This window comes from Populus nigra, chromosome 1 (genome assembly GCF_951802175.1).
Source record: "Populus nigra chromosome 1, ddPopNigr1.1, whole genome shotgun sequence".
NCBI lineage: Eukaryota > Viridiplantae > Streptophyta > Magnoliopsida > Malpighiales > Salicaceae > Populus > Populus nigra.
The window spans coordinates 11802507-11823212 of record NC_084852.1 but is presented as its reverse complement, the minus strand read 5'-3'; the positions used below and the strand labels follow the sequence as shown (position 1 = coordinate 11823212).

At 31.6% G+C, this 20706-nt stretch overlaps 2 protein-coding genes across 3 annotated transcripts; one reads left to right on the top strand and one right to left on the bottom strand.

Moving 5' to 3' along the window:
* The first annotated feature begins 10305 nt into the window (after positions 1-10305).
* On the top strand, positions 10306-12947 carry LOC133706300 (fasciclin-like arabinogalactan protein 1). The gene is made up of 2 exons (XM_062131812.1): positions 10306-11009; positions 12100-12947. The coding sequence occupies exons 1-2, from the start codon at positions 10368-10370 to the stop codon at positions 12676-12678; spliced, it is 1221 nt and encodes a 406-aa protein (XP_061987796.1). The 5' UTR covers positions 10306-10367; the 3' UTR covers positions 12679-12947.
* Positions 12948-14369: 1422 nt separating this feature from the next.
* Positions 14370-19550, bottom strand: LOC133670278 (nudix hydrolase 10-like). Of its 2 annotated transcripts, none has more exons than XM_062090810.1 (9): positions 19225-19550; positions 18575-18774; positions 17813-17878; positions 16965-17102; positions 16692-16769; positions 16558-16608; positions 16436-16470; positions 15689-15797; positions 14370-15069 (listed from the first exon to the last, which is right to left on the bottom strand). In XM_062090810.1, exons 2-9 carry the CDS (start codon positions 18770-18772, stop codon positions 14860-14862), a joined length of 885 nt encoding a protein of 294 aa, XP_061946794.1. In that variant the 5' UTR covers positions 18773-18774; positions 19225-19550; the 3' UTR covers positions 14370-14859. The 2 variants fall into 2 exon arrangements, with proteins under 2 accessions (XP_061946794.1, XP_061946795.1); XM_062090811.1 differs by lacking the exon at positions 19225-19550 and adding an exon at positions 19091-19138.
* Positions 19551-20706: the final 1156 nt, after the last annotated feature.

The window sequence follows — 20706 nt, the reverse complement described above, 5'->3', positions numbered from 1 at the left end:
AAGTAATATAACCCACGATCAGATAATTCATATGGTCATTCACCAATTAAGTTTCAAAAAGTGTATGTGTGTTTAAAAGCTATGAAGGCAGGGTTAGTGAATGGATGTAGATTTTTCATCGGCATAAATGAATGTCATTTTAAAGGTCCATATAGAGGTGTCTTGTTATCCATAATTAGGTTGGATGCCAATAATAGACCTTTTCCCATTGCATATGTTATTATGAAAGTCGAAAACGACAAGACATGACAATGGTTTGTATATGCATTATATGAATCCATAAAAAATGTAGTACATCAGAGACTTTTTTGCATTATTTCTGATAGGAAAAAATTATACTATCAACAATATTTAAATTTATTATCCAAATTGTATTTTCTTCTTCTTTTATGTAATTTATAAATTGGTTTCTTGTATGTTAGAGTCAATAAATGAAATGTCTTAGGATGATACTTAAAACACGTGCAAGACATATCTATGTTAATCTAGAAAACAAAGGTTTTCATGGTTTGAAGATGAAAATTGGATTTTAAGGTGTAGCGAAAGCTTTTATAAATCTTCAATTCAAGTCTTATTTGAAGGATATCGGAGATATAGATATAGCAACTCTAGGTTCGTTGAATAATATCAATGCTAAAACATGGGATATATATTTGTTTGATAATCAGGTTGAGGTGGAAAATGTAACAAATAATTTGGTTAAGTCATTAAATAGTTGGGTTGGAAAATATAAGAGTATGTCAATTATTATTTTTCTAGAAAAAGCATAGGTTGAAGCTTATATCTAGGTTTCATGTGAGATATGCTTAAGTTGCAAGTTAGAAAATATATACAACATTTTATGTTAGGAAGTTACTGGATATGTATGATGAGAAGTCTAGACATCTTAGGGTGATTCTAGCCGGTCCAAATGAATATTAAGTTTTTTAAGGACAATCAATATTTTATGTTGATTTGGATCAAATGGAGTGTTAATATGGTGAGTGAATAAAGACATGCATTCCTTGCAGACATATAGTTCTTTATATGTATCATAAGACACTTGATATTGAAGACATATGTGGTGTATATTACACAATTAAGACTTTTAAAAAGACATACACTAAGGTTGTGCACCCATTACCAAAACCAGATCTATATCCTTAAGAAAATATGTCATTGTTTTGTTTCCTAACCTGAAAAGAAGTGTTGGTAGGATAAGAAATAATAGACAAACGATAAAAAAAAAAGGATCAACCTGGAATATGAGGAAAAGGGTATGTACACTTAGGTACAATATCTGCAAGTAAAATGATCACAATTCAAGGACATACTAAAGTGATGGTGCAACATAACTTAGAGGATTCGTTGATACCAAGCCTGGAAGTTCAAGTGGTGGTTTTGTCAAGGGTTTTAGATGTGCTGACAATTCAAATAGTTTTGGCAGGGGCTTTAGCAATGGTGACAAATATTCCAGTGGTGGTAGTATTGGTAAAGGTGGTGAGAGAGCTGACATAGGTAGTAAGAGAGCTGGAAGGGGAATTGAATTTGTTATAAACATGAACATAATGATATTTTTGTAAATATAAAGCCATTGTTTAATGACTATTGTTTCAAAAACAATTGACAACGGACATACAATGGCAATTTTATTATTTTTAGCATTAGGGGCTTTTTAGTCATTAAATTGAAAATAATGACAAACCTAATTCCAATATTTTTTGTTGATTTTTTTTATATCAAAGTTGGAGGATGTAAAGTATTATAGAGTTATTAAAGTTGAGGATGTAAAGTGTAATTTATCAAAATACGAAGGAAAAATAAAAAAAAAATCGATCAAACTATAGAAGACTCGATGTAATTTTCCCTTTTTATTAAAGAAAGAACATAGAACAAAAGAATTATGTTCCTTGGCATAAAAAAATCAAGAAAGGAGGAATTATATTTGCAAATCAATTTGTTTCAATGAGATTTAAATTATTACTCTTCTTACAAAAAATAATTAATTTCCATATAATTAAATAAAAAAAACTAAAGGGTTTCTCACTCCACAAGATCAAATTTTTTAATCTGCATATATCTCTCAACTTCCCAACTTATTCTTTAATTAGCATAAAATATTGTTTTTACATTTACCAATGCATATAATTCATGTTTTGATTTATTAAATGAAAGTATCAAGTTTTTAGTTAACGGTTAAAATAATTTTTGAAGCTAGAAAACGCATTGATAATGCATGGACAATCTTTTTTGTATTAAAAAAGCAAGTCAATTAACAAGTTATAGACTAAAACATATAAAATATTGTGCATTCTTGTTAGGGTTTTGCACAACAAAAATAAATGAGGAGACAATGAGAGGATAATTTTTAGTATGAAGGGTGATAAAATCTAACATGGTGGCTGGTGGCCAACAATTAATTAGGGTAGAGAGGTGCAGGGGCTTATGAGAGATTAGGAGATAAACTTATTTGGGGGTTTTAAATTTTTGTGACTTTTAATAAGTTTATGTGAGGGTTTTTTTTATAAAAAATAAATCTTGAAAGATTAGATTTTCTTTAGTGGAAAGGAGACAATGATTAGATTTTATTTGTAAAGTTGATAAATTTAGTAACTTGTCCTTTTGCTTGAGGTTTGCTTATGATTTTTTTTATTCTTAATTAAAATAGGTGTAATTGTGATTGTTCATGATACAACAGAAGATATTCTACTAGATGATTTTAATTGACCAATATAGCTACATATTTATTTAGCATTGATTTTTTTCTATCTTTCCTTCTTAATTTTTGTATTAATTACTAATTGAACCATTTTCCCTTAAATTTTGGTAAGCTAAGCTAGCAAATCATTCATCTATGACATATGAAGAAAGGTCTTTAAAGGTATGTTAAGTCACACTTTCTTTATTATGTTTATAATTCAATTTTTCATGACATGATTCAACATATTGCTCGAGGGTTTTCAATTTATTGGTAAACTAAATAGTCGGATATGGTTGAAAACCATTAGAAAATGTGAAGTAAAATAAAAATAATGTTCAACTATTTTTTAAAATATCCAAGTAAAATAAATATTTTTTATATTTTATTTTGTCATATTCCCTATTAATCAAACATGATGCAGAGATAATCAGTTTGTCTTATATATCAATACCAAACATGTTTTTGTTTTTATCTCTTGTTATGTTTTGTATCCTTCATCTAATTATCTATCCTTTTTTTATCTTGAAAAGCTTGAAATACTAACCAAATATTTTTTTTATACCATAAAAATACTTCTAAACACGTTCAACAATTCAACAATAATGATCATAGAGAGTCGAGTAAAACATAAACATGATGTCATAGAAGAGTTATTCTACTATAACATAAGACTCTAGATCCTAGAACATGTTTTGGCCATCATCGGAGAGGCCTTTTATTCTAATGATTTAATTTCATGCTAAGCATTAATTGGTTTTGACTTTAGGGTGTCTCTTTAGCTGATCTATCATCTTCTGTTAATCATTGACTTACCTTTTGGATCTTGTACAAAAAAAATTACTTAAAGTCACCAACCCTAACTATTAGAGGGACTGTTATTTTCCATGGCCTCTATATTGTGGTCAGTGAAAAGTTTCAGAATTTGGAGATTTCTTCATGGCCATAAACCATGGTTTTGAGTTCAGTTGGCAGGTTTAAGGAAACCAAAACACGACCAAACATGATAATAGCCCAACAAAAATTATAGCACCATCGTTTATTGTACCAAAAGTCCATTGAAGGAAGCAAAACTCAATTATTGAGTTCACCTTATATATGTTCTTATTACAATTTAAATGATCTATAAGGATAAAAGTAATAACATATCAATTTTAATTTGCTATAACAATGAGTCTATGGTAACTATTTGACCTGCATTACATCATGGGTCAAGTATTTCTTTTTCCTATAAAAAAATATGCATGCAAGTTTTTCCACACGTATTTTTACATAAAAAATTATAGGTATAAATCAAAAAGCTTATACGTATATACAATCATTAACAATAAATAAAGACAAAAATATAAATTTAAAAAACATGTATAGATTAAGATATTTGACATTATAACACGGGCATTTCACCCGGTTGTGTTAAATGACTTTGTTTATCAAAATCAAATTTTCATTCAATTAAATGATAGTATAAACAAATACACGTGAAATTAATTGAATAAAATAAAAGGGAGAAAAAAAATATTATGTAAGGTTACACATAGTAGAAATATTATCCAAATAAAATATTTTTTATTTATATAAAATATAAAAAAATATTATAAATCAATTAGAATAATCTCTTTAAAAATTTAATATATACATGATAACTAAAAAAATAATAGTCATTTGAAAGAGGCTATATAAATAAATAAAAGAGAGGAGATATTAATTTAAATATAAATAAAAATAATTTTGAAAAAATAAAAAAAAGTAATTAATTTAAAAAATAAAAAAAGATCAGGCATTGTTAGGCCTAACGTTAGGCCAGCTTGCCTAGCCCATTTTGTTAGAGCTCGTGCATTTGGGTCTTTTTTTGTTGCAACATGTCATCTGCCCTAATGCTTTTGGAAAAAATTAAATTGCACTATGTGATGCATGCTAAGGTAAATAACACGGTATTTGATTTTGCCTAGATTACACAACTATGGTGACTGGAAAATCATAGCTAAAGATTGTTTTACCTAAAAACTCAATTTTCAACTTATTTTGTCCTAAAAGATTTATAAAACACACCAGAACCATGATATATATATATATATATATATGGCTTTAAAAAACCTAAAAAGTTATCCAAAAACCTAAATTCAACTCGAAACAAAAACTTTTATTGAGCTCAAATCTATTTTTTTTAGAAACTTGCAATGTAAAAACAAAAAAAAAAAGCATATAATATGAGCTCTCATTATCAAGTGAGACCATTTAACACAAAGATTGATCATTTTAGTGGTTGAAATTGGTGCCAATGATATTATTATTTATTTATCGCTAGAATTCAGCGATCTCTCTCTAAGTGTGAGGACTAAATTAATTTTTTAGTGTGAACTTTGAAATCATCATCCATTTATGGCACATTTTCTACTTTAGTTCTATTTCTTTTAATTCTATCCTTAATCAACAAATTTGATTCAATTTCCCTTGATTTTGGCTCATAAAAGGATGGAATTGCACAAAAACAAAGTTTAAAGACCAAATTAAAAATAAAATTGAATAGTGGATCTATAGTAAAACATGAGAAGGTAAACAATGGTGTGTTCACAGTGAAAACACCATCCCCTTTAGTATTTTATATGACTAGGTCTCGTGCTAGCACTTTGCTGCGGCTCGAATAAAAAATCAATTATTACGTAAAAATATAGGTTTCAGTTAATTTTTTCTGCATACGATGGAAAAATGTAAAACATAAATTGAAAACTTGACCCATGTGTCAAATAACAGCAATTGACCACTATATGCATTAATAAATGTAAAAAAAAAGTTTGTATGACTCGTTCGATCTAGAAGGCCAAAAGACAAATTAGTTACCCCATTCAAATGACGATCTAGCTAAAACAAAATTCGCACCATCGTTGTTTTAACTTCTGCCTAAACTTATCATGATTATACATGAAACAATGGACTGTCCAAGGATTAAGTCATGAAAAATTTAGGGAGTGAAATGAAAAGATGATGACATATCGCATTGACCCATGTTAACCTATAAATTTTACGAATAATGTTAGGGTGGTGCGTGCGGTCTCCTTTAAGCTTCGATGGTGGCTTTTCTTAATGTCACCAAAATCTTCTTGTTGAGTTCTTCCTCCTAAATCAGTACATGTCATCATTGAAGTCTCAACGTTGCTTCGACGACCATTTCTTTATTCCCCTCTTTTCTCCTCTCTTTTCTCGGTTTTCGTGCAACAATTGAAATTTTTGGTCCATTGTGTTGTAAAGACATAATCTAAATAGATCGAAATACCAAATTGTAGATATTCATAAAATACCTAATGAAATCTTTAGTTGTAAGAAATAATCTTTTGTTTTCTATTTTTCTTTTGGGAAAATTACCCCTAACATCTTGTAATTTGTTCCATTTTACACTTACTTGCTATATTTTGAAAAATTATAATTTACATCCTGAACTTTGAAGTGTGTGTAATATTTTACATTTTAGCACGCCCAAAAAGAGTTAAAAGAATGTCTAATTATTTATAGAATTACTATTATTTTCTATTTAATGACTAAAAAACCCATATTGCGTTAAAATAACAAAAATACCACAAATTTGATTGTTGCTTACTTAAAAAAAAAAAGCTAACCACTTTTTAATTTCCTTTAAAATACCAAAAACGCCACCTATTATAATATTTAACAACTGATTTATCTCCAATGCCTAACCATTAGTAATGTTCTTCCAAAAAAAAAACATTACTATTAGTTTAAATAATGATTAATCATATTTAATAAAAGTTTTATTACATTAATCAAACACATGTTTAAGCAAATATTACAAAAGTAAGGTTATGTGAATAGTCAATTATGAGGTAAAGTTTAGGGTTTTTTTAGAGCTACCAAAAAAATTTAATAATTAGATTCAATCATGGGTAAACATATTTAAAATAAGGGTTTAGTGCTTAATTAAACACATTTTAATAGAGATGAAAAATTATGGTTTAGGGAACTTTACCCCGTGACATTCAAATTAGAGGTTTTTTTAGGTGTTCAAATAAATAAAACTAAAAGCTTTCCACTAGCAAAATTATGTTTGTGATATTTATTATTGTTGATTAAATAAGAGTAATTGTTTTTTAGGGTTTTTTGAGCTTCGATATTGATGTGTTGTATTTATAAATTTTTGTGTTTTTAGTTACTTTGAGTAAAAAAAAAAACAACCTATAAACAAATGAATAAATTATATTAATAACAACAAAATAAACAACCAATTATTTTCAAAGTCTTGATTAATTTTTTTCTTCAAAACATGTTTGTTGCTGGTTTTAGAATGAAACTCATGCGAGATTTGAATAGCGCTGTACAAGAAGAGACAACTACACTAAACCATGAAATCATGCGATAACCCAATTATAAAAAACATTTTTTTTGTTTGATTTGGGTTTAGGAGGATAAAGAAATTTACTTTTCAAAAAGAGAATATTGTCAGTCGATGATAAAAAAGAAATGATTTATCATTAAGGTCAATTTCCAATATAATATATATGAGGATACTTTAGTTATTTTGTCAGATTTAAACTTTTTTGTTAGCCTATGATGTAAACTGTAATTTTTTAAAATATAATGGGTAAGTGTAAAATGGATCAAACTACAAGATGTTAAAGGTATTTTTTTCCTTTTTTTGTTCTTTTTTATCTTTAATTTCAAATATCTATAGAGTAATGAAATAATGTGTTCTTTTGATATTTTGCAAAAGCTAATCAACCCTTAGAAATAAAAAGTATGTTTAAAATTAAATTTATCCTCTAAATATTTTTTAAGTGTTTCATATATACAATTACTTGTTTAATTTTTTTATATTAATTTTTATGACTTTATTTTATTACAGAGGATTGATACTATTCATAACATTTGTATTATTTTGTTGTCCAATTCAATATGTGCTACCAATATCAATTAAAGCACCAAAATATTTATTTGTGATAATATTTTTAGTGAACAAACAAAAAAAATGGTTCAATGGTTATCTCATTAATATTTTAAAAAACATTCAAAAAGATGGAATGTGTATTTACATGAAAAACCACATAAATTATAAAGATCCATCTATGAAAAAAAAACTTATTTTAGCATAATATTTGATACTATGAAAAAAAAAAACTTATTTTAGCATAATATTTGATTTTCTATTTTAGTTGATTTTCTAAAAAAAAACATATATAGATATTCTCTATATCTAAATACACCTAAACTGAAACATGACTTGTCTGTATAAACAAACCTCCCTTCTCGATTCTCATTATTTTGAATTATCTTTCTTTTTTCTATCAAATCAAATAAAATAAAGGATGTTTCTATTATTATTTAGCTTTTATGTTTAGTTTTAAAAATAAATTTTATGGTGCCCAAGATATAATTAGTAACATCTTATAAGTTACAACTTAAATCTATTAGCTAATATGCCACATTATCTTCTAGTTTTAATGCGGATGATCATAGAAAAGGAAGGCTTAACATGTGTAGTCAAACCTTAATTTAGAAAGAATATTGAAATAATCAAAAGAGATAAAAAAAATAGAAAATCATGGAATCAAAATTTATTGTGCTATTTAAAAAAATGTAATTATAACCAACAAACAATCAAAATCACCCATGTAAAAAAAACTTTTTTCTAAAAAAAAAAGTTGCTAAAAAAAGAATTATAAAAAACCTATGAATCATATTCTTAAACTTCCATATAAGTTTACAACTAGATCTTGTGTTTATTGTATTGTAGAGTTTGGTGATTGATAGAGAATGAAAAGTTTATGGGGGTGTTAAGAGGATGAAGAGGAAGCTAGAGCTATGGGATGTATGCATCAATTCAATTCCTTTTGCATTTACAAGGGGTTTAAAATGAAGAAAACCTTCTCTTTTTTTTTGTGTGTATATACTAGACATAAGTCCAAGAATATGATCAATGGGGATTTTACAATTATGTTTTTTAAAGGTAATTTGTTTTTGAAACTAGGATTTTTTTTTACGAGTGATCCTGATTTCTTATTAATAATAATTATATTCTTTGGAAAGCATAATAAATTTCCATGATTTTCTTAATTTTTTATTCTTTTTTGATTTTTTTAATCCTTTTCTAAATTAAAATTTGGCTGCCCATACTAAGCTTTCTTTTTTTATCATCCATATTTAAACTATATAATAAGATTTGACTACCCAAATAAAGCTCTTTTTTTGATCCGTCAAAATTAAAAGATTATTTAGCTACTCATATAAAGCCTTGTTTTTTTAATCATCCACGTCATTAGACATATTAGTTAATGAGACCACCCTGTAAATTATAGGATGCTGATAATTACAGTTGTAACTTTTAGGAAGCTACTAATTACCCATGTTAAACTCTCTCTCTCATACTAAAAAATAATATGGTATATTAGTGGAAGAAACCAAGTTATAACTCATAATTTTTAGATCGGATCTGATTCAAAATTTGAATTTTAAATTTTGATCAGGTTACCAGATTTTAACTGGATCATCCGGATTAATTTTTTTTTTAAATCAAAATAACATCATTTTAGTAAAAAAAAAAATAAAGATCAACGAGTCGCAACCGGGTTTTTGACCTGATCTTGCCAGGTCACACCACACCAGGTTTTTCCTTCTCCTATTTTTTCTTCAACCTAACCAGGTTCTAGCCCCGGATCTGCCGGATCCCGGGTTAACCTGCCTAACCGGGCTGGGTTTCAAAACTATATTATAACTTATAAAATGCTATTAGTTATAACTATAACTTATATGATGCTTCCAATTATCTATATTAATTTTATTTTATTTTATAATCCACATCAAAACTAGAATAAAATTGGACTATTCATATAAATCTTGTTTTTATCCATCAAAACTAAAAGATGATTTGACTACTCATATAAAGCTTTTATTTTCTAATCATCAACGTCAAAACTGGAAAATGATATAACATTTAATTAATAAAATTAAGTTGTAATTTATATGATACTATTAATCACCGCTGTAATTTCTAAGATGTTACCAATTATAATGGTAACTTATAGGAGCTACTGATTATCTATATTAAACTTTTTTTTTTCTTTTTATATAATCTGATCAAAATTAGAATAAGATTTAACTACCTAAATAAAACTTTGTTTTTTATACGTCAAAACTAAAAAATGATTTGACTTTTATATAAAACTTATTTTTTTTTATCTACACATAAAAATTAACAAAATAATATGATATATTAATTAACAAAATCAACCTATAATATATAAAATGTTACTAATTAAGCTCGTACTAAAATTTATATGTTTTAAAAATTTATTTGTTTTTATATTTTATAAGTGTTTTTTTTTAAAATAATTTTTTTTATTTTTTATTTTGAACTAATTTTTTTTAGTATTTTAAAATTACTAATATAAAAAATAATTTTAAAATAAATAAAAATTATTATTTTAATATATTTTAAAATAAAAAACCGACTACAATAATACCCAGGCTGAAAGACACCAGCCTCTCTCGCAGCGAAATCTTTATATCTCGCTCTACGACAAAAGATAACATACAGTGGCTTGACAAGTAAATTAATCAAAAACCAAACCCATATTCATATAGCACTCCTCCAGGATCTATACAAACTTCTCCTCCTCATCCTCCTCCTCCAACTCACTTCACCGTCTCCTTCTCTCTCTCTCTCTCTCTCTCTCTCTCTCTCACAATGCAGCTTACTGTACTCCTTTCTCTACTTTTTCTCCTCTCCACCGCCACCACCATCACTTATGGCCACAACATTACTTCCATACTAGGCCAGCACCCATCTCTCTCCACTTTCAATCACTACCTCACCCTAACCCACCTCGCCGGAGAAATAAATCGGCGTACAACCATCACAGTCTGTGCCGTCGACAACGCCGCTATGTCTGAAATCCTTTCAAAAAAGCCATCAATCTCCACCATCAAAAACATCCTTTCCCTCCACGTCCTCTTGGATTACTTCGGTACCAAGAAGCTCCACCAGATAAGAGACGGCACCGCGTTGGCAGCCACCATGTTCCAGGCCACCGGGTCAGCTCCTGGGTCTACCGGGTTCGTTAACATAACGGATGTTAAGGGAGGGAAAGTGGCTTTTGGACCGAAAGATAATGGAGGGAACCTTGATGTGTTTTATGTCAAGTCTGTAGAGGAGATACCCTACAACATTTCAGTTATACAGATCAGTAAATTGTTGCCATCGGATGTGGCGGCGGCGCCCACACCAGAGCCAAGTGCTATGAATATAACGGATATAATGTCAGCTCATGGGTGTAAGGTTTTTGCTGATACTTTGATTGCAAACCCTGATGCTTCAAAGACATATCAGGTACTCTATATTGCTTTTCAATTCCTCTTTTTTTTTTTCTTGAGATCTAGTTAACTGCTTTTAAAGAGAAATTATTACTCAACTATGATTTAATATTCTTAATAATGAATATACATTAATCTCAAATTGGTGGAATAAAAAAGATATACTGATTTATAGTTTTTAGGATAATTGAAATTATAATAGGAAAAATCCCCATATATACATTAATCTCAAATTAAATTCGAAGGAATTACTATAATGTTGACCTTTCTTTTATTTCTATTTTATCAGGCGGAGCAATTGATTTGATTAATTAATTGGTGAATGGGATTCAATGAATTATTAATCGCTGCCTTTTCCTCTAGATCTTGGGTGTAAATAAAAGATATTGATGTTTAAATGTTTTCTTTGGAAAAACTAGATAGATTGGGCCAATTCCTTTGTGATTTTAAATATTCTAGTTAGATATGGACTTGCTGGCAAGGTATAATTTTAAAAATAAAAGAAAATAATTTTAAAAAATCAAGTTTTTGCAAAAACACGATCTGGGTTTTTTCCACTATCTATCTTTGAAAAACTTTGTATGATTGATTCGGAAAAACAGTTTTTATGTAGAAAATGCCTTACAGAGTGAGCTATGACCCCAATAATTCAAAAAAGCAATCAATTAGGACAAGTGAGATTCAACAACTCGCACGTGCAGATGGGGGACACACTGTGACCAAACTGTGAACTTTTGAGTTTTGACTCTTCTTTGCTCTTTTTCAATGTTTCTTCTCAGCATCCACTTTTATCTTCTTCTTTTTTTTTCAAGTGTTCTTGTTTTTTATTAAAAATTGATTTTTTTTTGTTTTAAATGATTATTATTTTAGCCTTTTTAAATCGTTTTGATATGATAATGTCAAAAATAAATAAAAATTATTTTAAAGCAAACTTTAAAAAGTTTAAACAACTTTCCATCGAATTGCTTGCATTGTTATTCTCTGTCTCAAGTTGAAAACCATCAAATGTAATTGCAACATAGACTTGATTTCTTCTAGTTTATTTTTTCAAGGTTATTAGTAACAATTTTGAATGTCATGGGCCTCGTGGCTATGTTTGGTTTCAGGACACTATTGATGGAGGATTAACAGTGTTTTGCCCTCTTGACGATCCATTTAAGGCCTTTTTACCAAAATTCAAGAATTTAACAGCTTCTGGCAAAGAGTCACTCCTTCAATTCTTCGGTGTTCCTGTTTATCAGTCATTAGCAATGTTAAAATCCAACAATGGAATCATGAACACCTTAGCTACAAATGGGGATAAGAAGTTTGATTTCACAGTGCAAAATGATGGCGAGGATGTGACCCTCAAGACAAGGGGTACCACTGCAAAAATAGTTGGGACTTTGATCGATGAGCAGCCACTTGCTATATACTCCATTGATAAGGTCTTGTTGCCCAAGGAATTGTTTAAAGCAGCACTGACCCCAGCTCCAGCACCTGCCCCGGAGGAGGCGGCAGATGCACCAAAATCTAGCAAGCATAAGAAGCCCTCCGCCGATGATGCGCCATCAGACTCACCAGCTGATTCACCTGATGGCGATGCAGCAGACCAAACAGCTGATGACAATGCTAGTGTGAGACTTGATGGTGGAAGGCTTGTTGCCATGGTATTGAGTTTGTGCTTAGGGCTTTTGCTGCTGTAGTAGCGTGTAAGTCCTTTCAAATTGTTCTTTTTTCTACTCACAGTGGGGAATAAGTCAGGCTTCAATGGCTAAGTTATCACTTTAGAGTATGTTTTATTTGTTTTTTCATGTCTTATTGTTTTAGCCTGTGTTATTTCTTTCTTTCTTGCTTTTTTATATACGGTTTGTGATCTGTATTTTGTGGTAGATACTGTAGATCCATGGAAAAACGTTGTTATTGTCATCGACCAGAAGATTTTGGCCTAGTAAAATAGAATTCTTGTGTGCAAGTTTCGGTTCATGTTCTTGCCATGTCAATTTAGGTTTTATTAGAAAATTGTGACATCTTAACATTGTCATATTTCATTGGGCTGTTTTTCTGTGGGTGTGGCGTTGTTAATTTTTTTTGTGTTTTTAAATTATTTTAATGTGTTAATATTAAAAATAAATTTTAAAAATAAAAAAATTATTTTGATATATTTAAAAAAAAAATACTTTGAAAAAATAACCATAAACATTAAAAAAAAATAATCATTACGACAATATTAAATACTATCTAAAATTCTCAGCAATGATGTGAATTCCATCCCATGTTGGCTTGTGCGTGTTCCAGTGAAGGTGGACTTGGTTCTGATGTTGAAGTAGCAATCAGATGAAAGAACATTAAAATTAAGTTTCTGCTACTTTTCACCCATTTGTTTGTGTACTGTCTTTGAAAAAAAATTAATTATTTTTGTTGAAAATTAATTTTTTTAATGTTTTTAATATAAAAATAAATTTTAAAAATAATAAAAATTTCATTTTAATACATTTCTTTTAAAAAAAAAACAGACAGTACCCATCTGATCTCTCTCCCCCACTTCACATACACACACTCGAGAAGTAAACATGTGAGAAAGTAAAGGACAATGCTCTTACTTCCATTTAATGGCACTTGAAGAAAATCGCCCGTGAACCCATCTGCTGAACATAGATGTAAATGGTAGCAGATGGATCTGAGCAAGACTATATATATGTCGGTACTGTTTCAGTATAATGAAACCTGAAACAAAACACGTAAACCTGGAACAAAATAGCAATGGATCTGAGCAAAACTACGACTGAAATGAAATGAATTTAAAAGGCGAACATGACGTGGAACCGTTCTCTTGAGGTTGATATCCATAAGCATTGGGGGGGGGGGGGGGGGGGGGGGCAGCAAGTGGAGGAGGTGGAGTCGCATATGAGGGATAATCTGGAACTGGTGGGGGAGGTGGCGGAGCGAGAGGTTGGCATGGATATGGATATAGTGTGCACTTTTCTTGTTTCCGCATAATCTAGATTGGAGACCAACAGCCACAGTGCTAGAAGTAAAGCAAAACTTGTCTGCAACATATCTTTTGCCACTATAAACCGCATTTCCCAGTTCGATGAACTATTGGGTGCGAGAAATGTGGTGGTTTTCTACAAGAAATGAAGAAAGCTCTACAGCTCTGCTGAGACATGTAACCATAAGCTATCTAATCTAATGTAGTTTGGATTTTTCATACCCTTTTCTTCTGTATTCCGGTTTTTGTGCCGCATGGCAGACCACCTGTCATGTTTCGTAGAGGTGGTCCACTGGGATAGACAAAGGGAGGGGATGTAGTCTCAAATGTAAGCATATACATACACATTGAACATGTCTTTATGTGCATATATATATATATATATATATATATATGAAAACAAGATTGATACTAAAGGATGGCACTTTTATGACTCATTAGGGGAGAACAACTTGCTGCAAGTGGTAAAATGCTATCAGATACAGTTACTGCAAAATATTGCAGGAGCACATGGGTGTTAAGAGCCTGTACGGCAAAATACAATTTCAGTCTGCTTTCACGCCATGACAACGTTTGGCAACTCCAAGGGCAATGATCGATGAAGCATGCCATGGACCCATCCCCAGTGCACTAGATGACAAGCTTACCTTCAGGAATTGCTCTTTGTGGCTAGCTTTGAATAAAGAGGATCTATTCAGGCAGCAACTCCTACAGATTTCCCATATAGTAGTGTCTGCATTTTCAGGATATTTTCTTCCATGCACAAGCGCTATTTATATATGAATTTGTGACTTGAAGGAATGCACTTTCACTTACTAGAGTCATGGAAGAGGACAGTGGAGATGTAAATAAATGAATTTGGTTACACAGCAAATAGACAGCATAAGCTTGATTTCTATTGGCGATCAGCAGAACTTGACTGGTTCAAATCTCTGACGTTTGAATATAAGTAACTTATCTGGTCATTAAGCGTTGATCTTAATGGTTGTGGAGAAAATCCAATGTAATCCCGGTCTGCCTTTGCCAAGCATAAATCAATGATATAGGTGAAAAGCTCATGGTTCTGGGCTACAGGTTGAGCTGCATATTCCTCAAATGGCATCCACTGGGGAGAAAAATGGCAACCACGTGAGGAAATTTAATCAGCTATCGCATCCTTCACTCCTAAAGCCAGTTTCTTCAAGCAAAAAACGTGATAAAGAACTAAAACACAACAGAACGCAAGGAGCATGCATCAGTTAACTGCATGTTGTATGTATACAGAGTGACAGAAGATTATGCCCCAGTTCTGAATTTTCTTAGCAGGAAGATAAATGTCGAGTCTGTCATATGGCCCTAAAGTAAACTAAGATGAAGAGCAATCAGGCAGAACCATTTGACTCAATTTATTATTTCTTAAACCGTTCAAGGATCTTCTTGTTTAGAAGATAAGGCAGGACTTAAACACCAAAGATAAGGAACAAATGGCAGATCTTAACACCAAAACATGCTATATATTGATTGTATTGGGCACATGGAGTGCTGCTTTCTCTCTCTTCCAAATTTATTATTTTGAATATAACAGATTGACTCAGAGACAAAGCGAAGAAAATAGACTGCATGAGTTTGCCTTGTTTTACTTTAAAGACCAGTTTAAGGAAAGCAATAATACTAGAAACGAGAATTTTGAAGGTTAGAACGTTGTCATGTATCAGGTGTTGCCACATTACACTGCCTGGGATTACCTTAGCCGCTTCAATCTCTAATTCTTGCTTCTTGATGTCAAAAGATAATGGACGCAGCATGCAGAGGAAGACTAAATCTGACTTCTCAAAGAATGATTTGTGCCATTGCCTGCAAGTCATAGCCAAAACATGGGAGGAAAATGTCAAGGCACCAAACTGACTGAAGTCAATGAACTTCATTTAATACACCAGGTAGCCAGAAAAATCACAGGAAGAAAATAGAAAACTTTATGCACGCTTAAGTTTAGATAAGAATATAGAGAGAGACATCGTCATCAGATCATGTATAGAGCATGGCAGTGCGTATCCAATCCATGCATTAAATGCAGAGTCAGGAAATCTGAGTTTTTGGACTGGATGTATTTCAAAGAAATCTGGCAAAGGGATTCATGATATTCAATTTGGACAGATGCAAGTGATCTCTTCATGAGAGAATAAAAAAATCAGACAACCTGATTTTCCCAAGAATGAATGGCTTCTTTTTAACGCGGAACAGGTTTAGCCATTACATGGGGAATCTACAAGGAGAAACTCTAGATGCTGCTTTCTCTACGCAAAGAAAATCACCCTGAATCCATATCTTGGTTTATCCATTATAGACCATCTTCAAGAACAAGTCTAAAAGTCGAAAGTAAGAATATAATTGGTGTTCAAACTACCATCCATTCTCCATAACTAAAAAATTAAGCATAATCAATAGTTTGAGTCACAGGGAAAAAACCATCAGCAGCAACAAAAACTTCACACCTGAATGCTAGAATTTCCAGAAATTCCGTGTCAATCTGAGCAACAAAAACATGTGCTTTTAGAAAGATGTGATTTGAAATTAAAAAGAAGGAACGTATATTGGTATACAGTTAATTACTTACTGCCGTCTCTTCTTTTACTTCTCTTACAGCTGCCATAAAGATCTCCTCACCCTGCATGTTGAAAATCTCATTTAAATGATCAAGGAGATCCATTAAATGTTAAACAATAAAAATTCCTAGCTCTAGGCATGTACCTCATCAACTCCTCCAGTAGGGATTTTCCACACGCCTGTTCCTTGAAGTTTGCCACTCTTTTCCTGGACCACAAGTACCTATAAAGGGATTTTGGGTATTCAAAACAGTAACATAGATGTATAATTAAACTTTTGGAGGGGGAGAATGATGCTAATAATTTGACAAACAAGAAATAAAATTAAAAAAAAAAAAAGCAAATATAAACTGAAGATGAAAGTAGAATTAGGGTAAGCAGAATCAGCAAGAGAAGTTGATGCAGAAATAGTGAATACCTCTCTTTTATCATTCAAGACAATAGCACCAACACATACTCTATGGGAAGCATTTGCAGGAATAGTGCTTGGGGTGTCAGGAATCCAGTAAACAAGCATGAGGTAATTTGGCTCTGCATGGTGGTACCGGAATCCTTTCTGTTATCAGGACAACAGAGGTACAAAGAGAGGTCATTTTTCATCTTTTACTCGCATAAAAGTTTTTGGAGCAAAGGGAGATAACTGTATACAACAAATCTCTTAAAATTAATGAAGAAAACAGGTGAGATCAACATTTCATGAATATACCATTAGTATTCTATCTTCATGAAAACAAAAATTAGGATTTTATGTTCAGAATTGGTTTTTAAGAGTTGGGACTTGAATCATGCCAAAAGGCTGATTGAGCACCAGGTTCTGAGAATCAAAACCTAATTATCTTATCACTTCACAGGCTCATATTTGCACTCATCTTGTTCCTACATAGGGACAGGATTTAATGTCGCCATATAAGAAAAATATGTAGTATATATGAAGTACAATAAGAGAATTTGTGAAAGATTATAAGGCAAGTCCATCTTCCTGGCTGGTGCTCTATTATGAAAAGAGGGATCGGCATCTATGTTGCCACAGCAATAAAAAGATCAAAACGATTTTCTATTCTGAAGCTGGGATGATTATATCTCAGCTGCCTCCAATTGATTGCGGAAAATATAACATATAATACACAAAGATCCAATAATCGAGATGGTTTGGTGAATAATCATGTGACAAGGTTCCATTCATAAACCTGAATTCACAAGATGAATTCAGTTTAAGGAAGCATGGTTATAGGTTGTTAGATGATTAATGTCTATTGCTGTCTTTACCTTAACCGCAGTTTCTACAAGATTTACCAGTGCGATTGGCAACTTGATCCAAATTCCCTTCTTCCCCTGCAAAGATAAAATAAAAGATAAACTAGCCACCAACTCAATATGTTCAGGGGAAAAAGGATTAAGATGAAAATAAAGAGTATCACTGCTGTATAACTAAAGAGTTTGTGACTAAGTGTTAGACAATCTCCAAGATCTTTTAAACAAGCCATGTTACAAAGCGTCCAGAGAGGTAGTTCACTATTATTACGCTGAGAAAAAAACATGACCAATTACATTCATCAGATGCCATGCATCTCATCAAAGGTGGTTCAACCCACAGGATCATATTATTTGTAGATGACTTTAGTTGGGTGTGTTTACTCATCAATTTATAGATCCATCTGCAATCCTCATATCAATGAATTCTCACTTAAAGTCTTGAAGAATTGCATATTACCGATCACCACTCTGTACAGACTTCAATTGTTTACTCGCAAGATTCATAATAGTAAGAGATAAATGAAAAAAAAAAAGATTTTTCAGCAACAGCTCATAGTAGTTAGTGGTTAGCAAGAACATATTCTGCTCCGTGCTTTACTCAGACCTTAGTTACTCAACTTGCATTCTTTCAACCAGATGTTAATTTCAGGAAATATACGAGCATTTCAATAGTGATTATGCACCATATATATAATCAAATTGTGGAAAAAATTTTCCATCATTGAAATTAAAAGGCAAATCAAATTCTGAAGGAAGCTGTGTTAAAATAAACACCTGTTGCCCCCACAACGATAATGAAGCTCTGAGCCTGGCATGAAAAATATCCGGGTCCATAGGCTCCTTCATGTCCACAATGATACCACCATGATCATCATCAGATGCAGGAAGTAATTCAGCATGATGAACAGTGCCATTTGCATACAAATCAACCGGCGGTGTGGAATTCACTGAAACTGTCATGGATCCAACCATAGCTGAAATAAACAACAATAAAAAAAGCTTAATATGTACCCAACAACAGTTATTTCACATCCCAGTTCAACGAAATTACAAAAATCCTACGCAAACACAGCCAAGAAAAAAAGATGTTGAACACGACAATGATCACGAAAACCGCACCCAACCAAACATAGATTCATGTTTCCACCTTTGTGGGCAAGTACACACATAAACTAAATGGAAATTCATACAAATGAATGATTATGGTTTCCTGTATATTATATACATGCACACATCAGCTTTACTCACAAATTAATCAAATGAAAACACTAATTACTTTCTTCTAATTACCAGCAAATTAAAAAACTATCTGCCTTCCTGTCTGACCACCACAACTAAAACATAAATTTAGCAGCGTAGAAGAAGGGGAATATATACAAAACAAGTTGGTTCATTTTCAACTACCCAGTATAAAACAAGAATACCTTAGACAAGAGGGCGGGGCTTGTTTGTTTTGGTGGTAGCGACAGAAAGGAAAGGTCTTCAATAATAGAATGCCACTGCTAGTGCTATATTTTTATAGTGTGAAATGATTTTTGGATTAGATGCGGGGAAAACTACTCTGCAAGACTATATGCTTGATGACGTATTTCCACTCCCTTCATTGACAAATGGGGTTCCGCTTCACGTCATGTGGTGCCCGCTTTTACTAGCCGCCCTCTTCCGTCGTTTTTGCGGTGCATTCATGATGAGGGCGGCCCCTGAGGACATCTCAAGGAAAAGATGGGAGAGGACGACAGAGGCTTATGGCCACAGGTTTGGAATGGGAGTCGAATTTACAAAATAAAGATCATATCAACCAGAAAATTACGGGGGAGAAAATTGCTTATCACATCACATCTTTCTGGTGTCGGGTATTATTAGTTAGATCTTTTCACCATTTTTATTATATATTTTTGTTAACCGTTAAAACCGTCCATGTTTAACAGCTTCGACATTAATATGTTAACACAATACTTGTGTCACACGTCTCCAACATTAAAGGGAAAAAAACCTAAATAAAACGAGTTTTCTTAACTTTCGATATATTTAAGAAAGTAAGAAAAAAACAAAACAAAACAAAACTAAGAAATAATAAGAATTTGAAAACCCCACATTAATTAACCACGTTGAAACAAACAAAAGCCACTAGTCTCTCCTGGTCCATCTTCACCCCTTGACAACGAATACTCTCTCCACCACTAACCCCCACATTACATAGTAACTACCACACATCTCAATGATTGTCCATTTCTACCTCATTCAACTCATCAATGATGCAAGCATAAGAATCATGATGATGAAGTTTTTAAAAAAACTCGAAAAAGAAATTGGTTTTCCTTTCACTAACGTCCAGGGTTCTAGGCTTTATCGTGAGTCAACAAGTTTTTCCATGTTCAAATGGAGAATTCTCTGGCACTCAAGTCAACAAGTATAGAAAAGGAGTGTTCTGTATTAAAATAAATAAATAAATAAATACGAAGATAAAAGAGTATATGGCTTTACATGGCCTAGAATGACATGAACTTGCATAGCTGACTTTAATGGCCTAGATTGAAATCGTCTTACAAGGCTGCCTTTGTACGACCTCAGATGGGATTGTGTGTGTTGTCAAGTTTTCAATGGCTAAGTCAAGCTATGTTTTTTGTGTGGCTATAGCTTGGAACCCTTGTATGGTTATCTTGTAGTCAAATATGGAATCTTGATTTTGCACGGTAATAAAGAATATTTATACACTCATATCTTTGACTTTTGTCATAAAATAAAGATGTATTATTGATAGGGAAATTGATTTTATATCATTGATTAACTATGATGGCTATATTTATAATAGATGGTAGGGGTGAATTACTATTCTTACATTGTAGATTATAACAGTAATTTATAGTGAATTATTTTTGTTGATTTTTTTTTTTAAATATTGACCT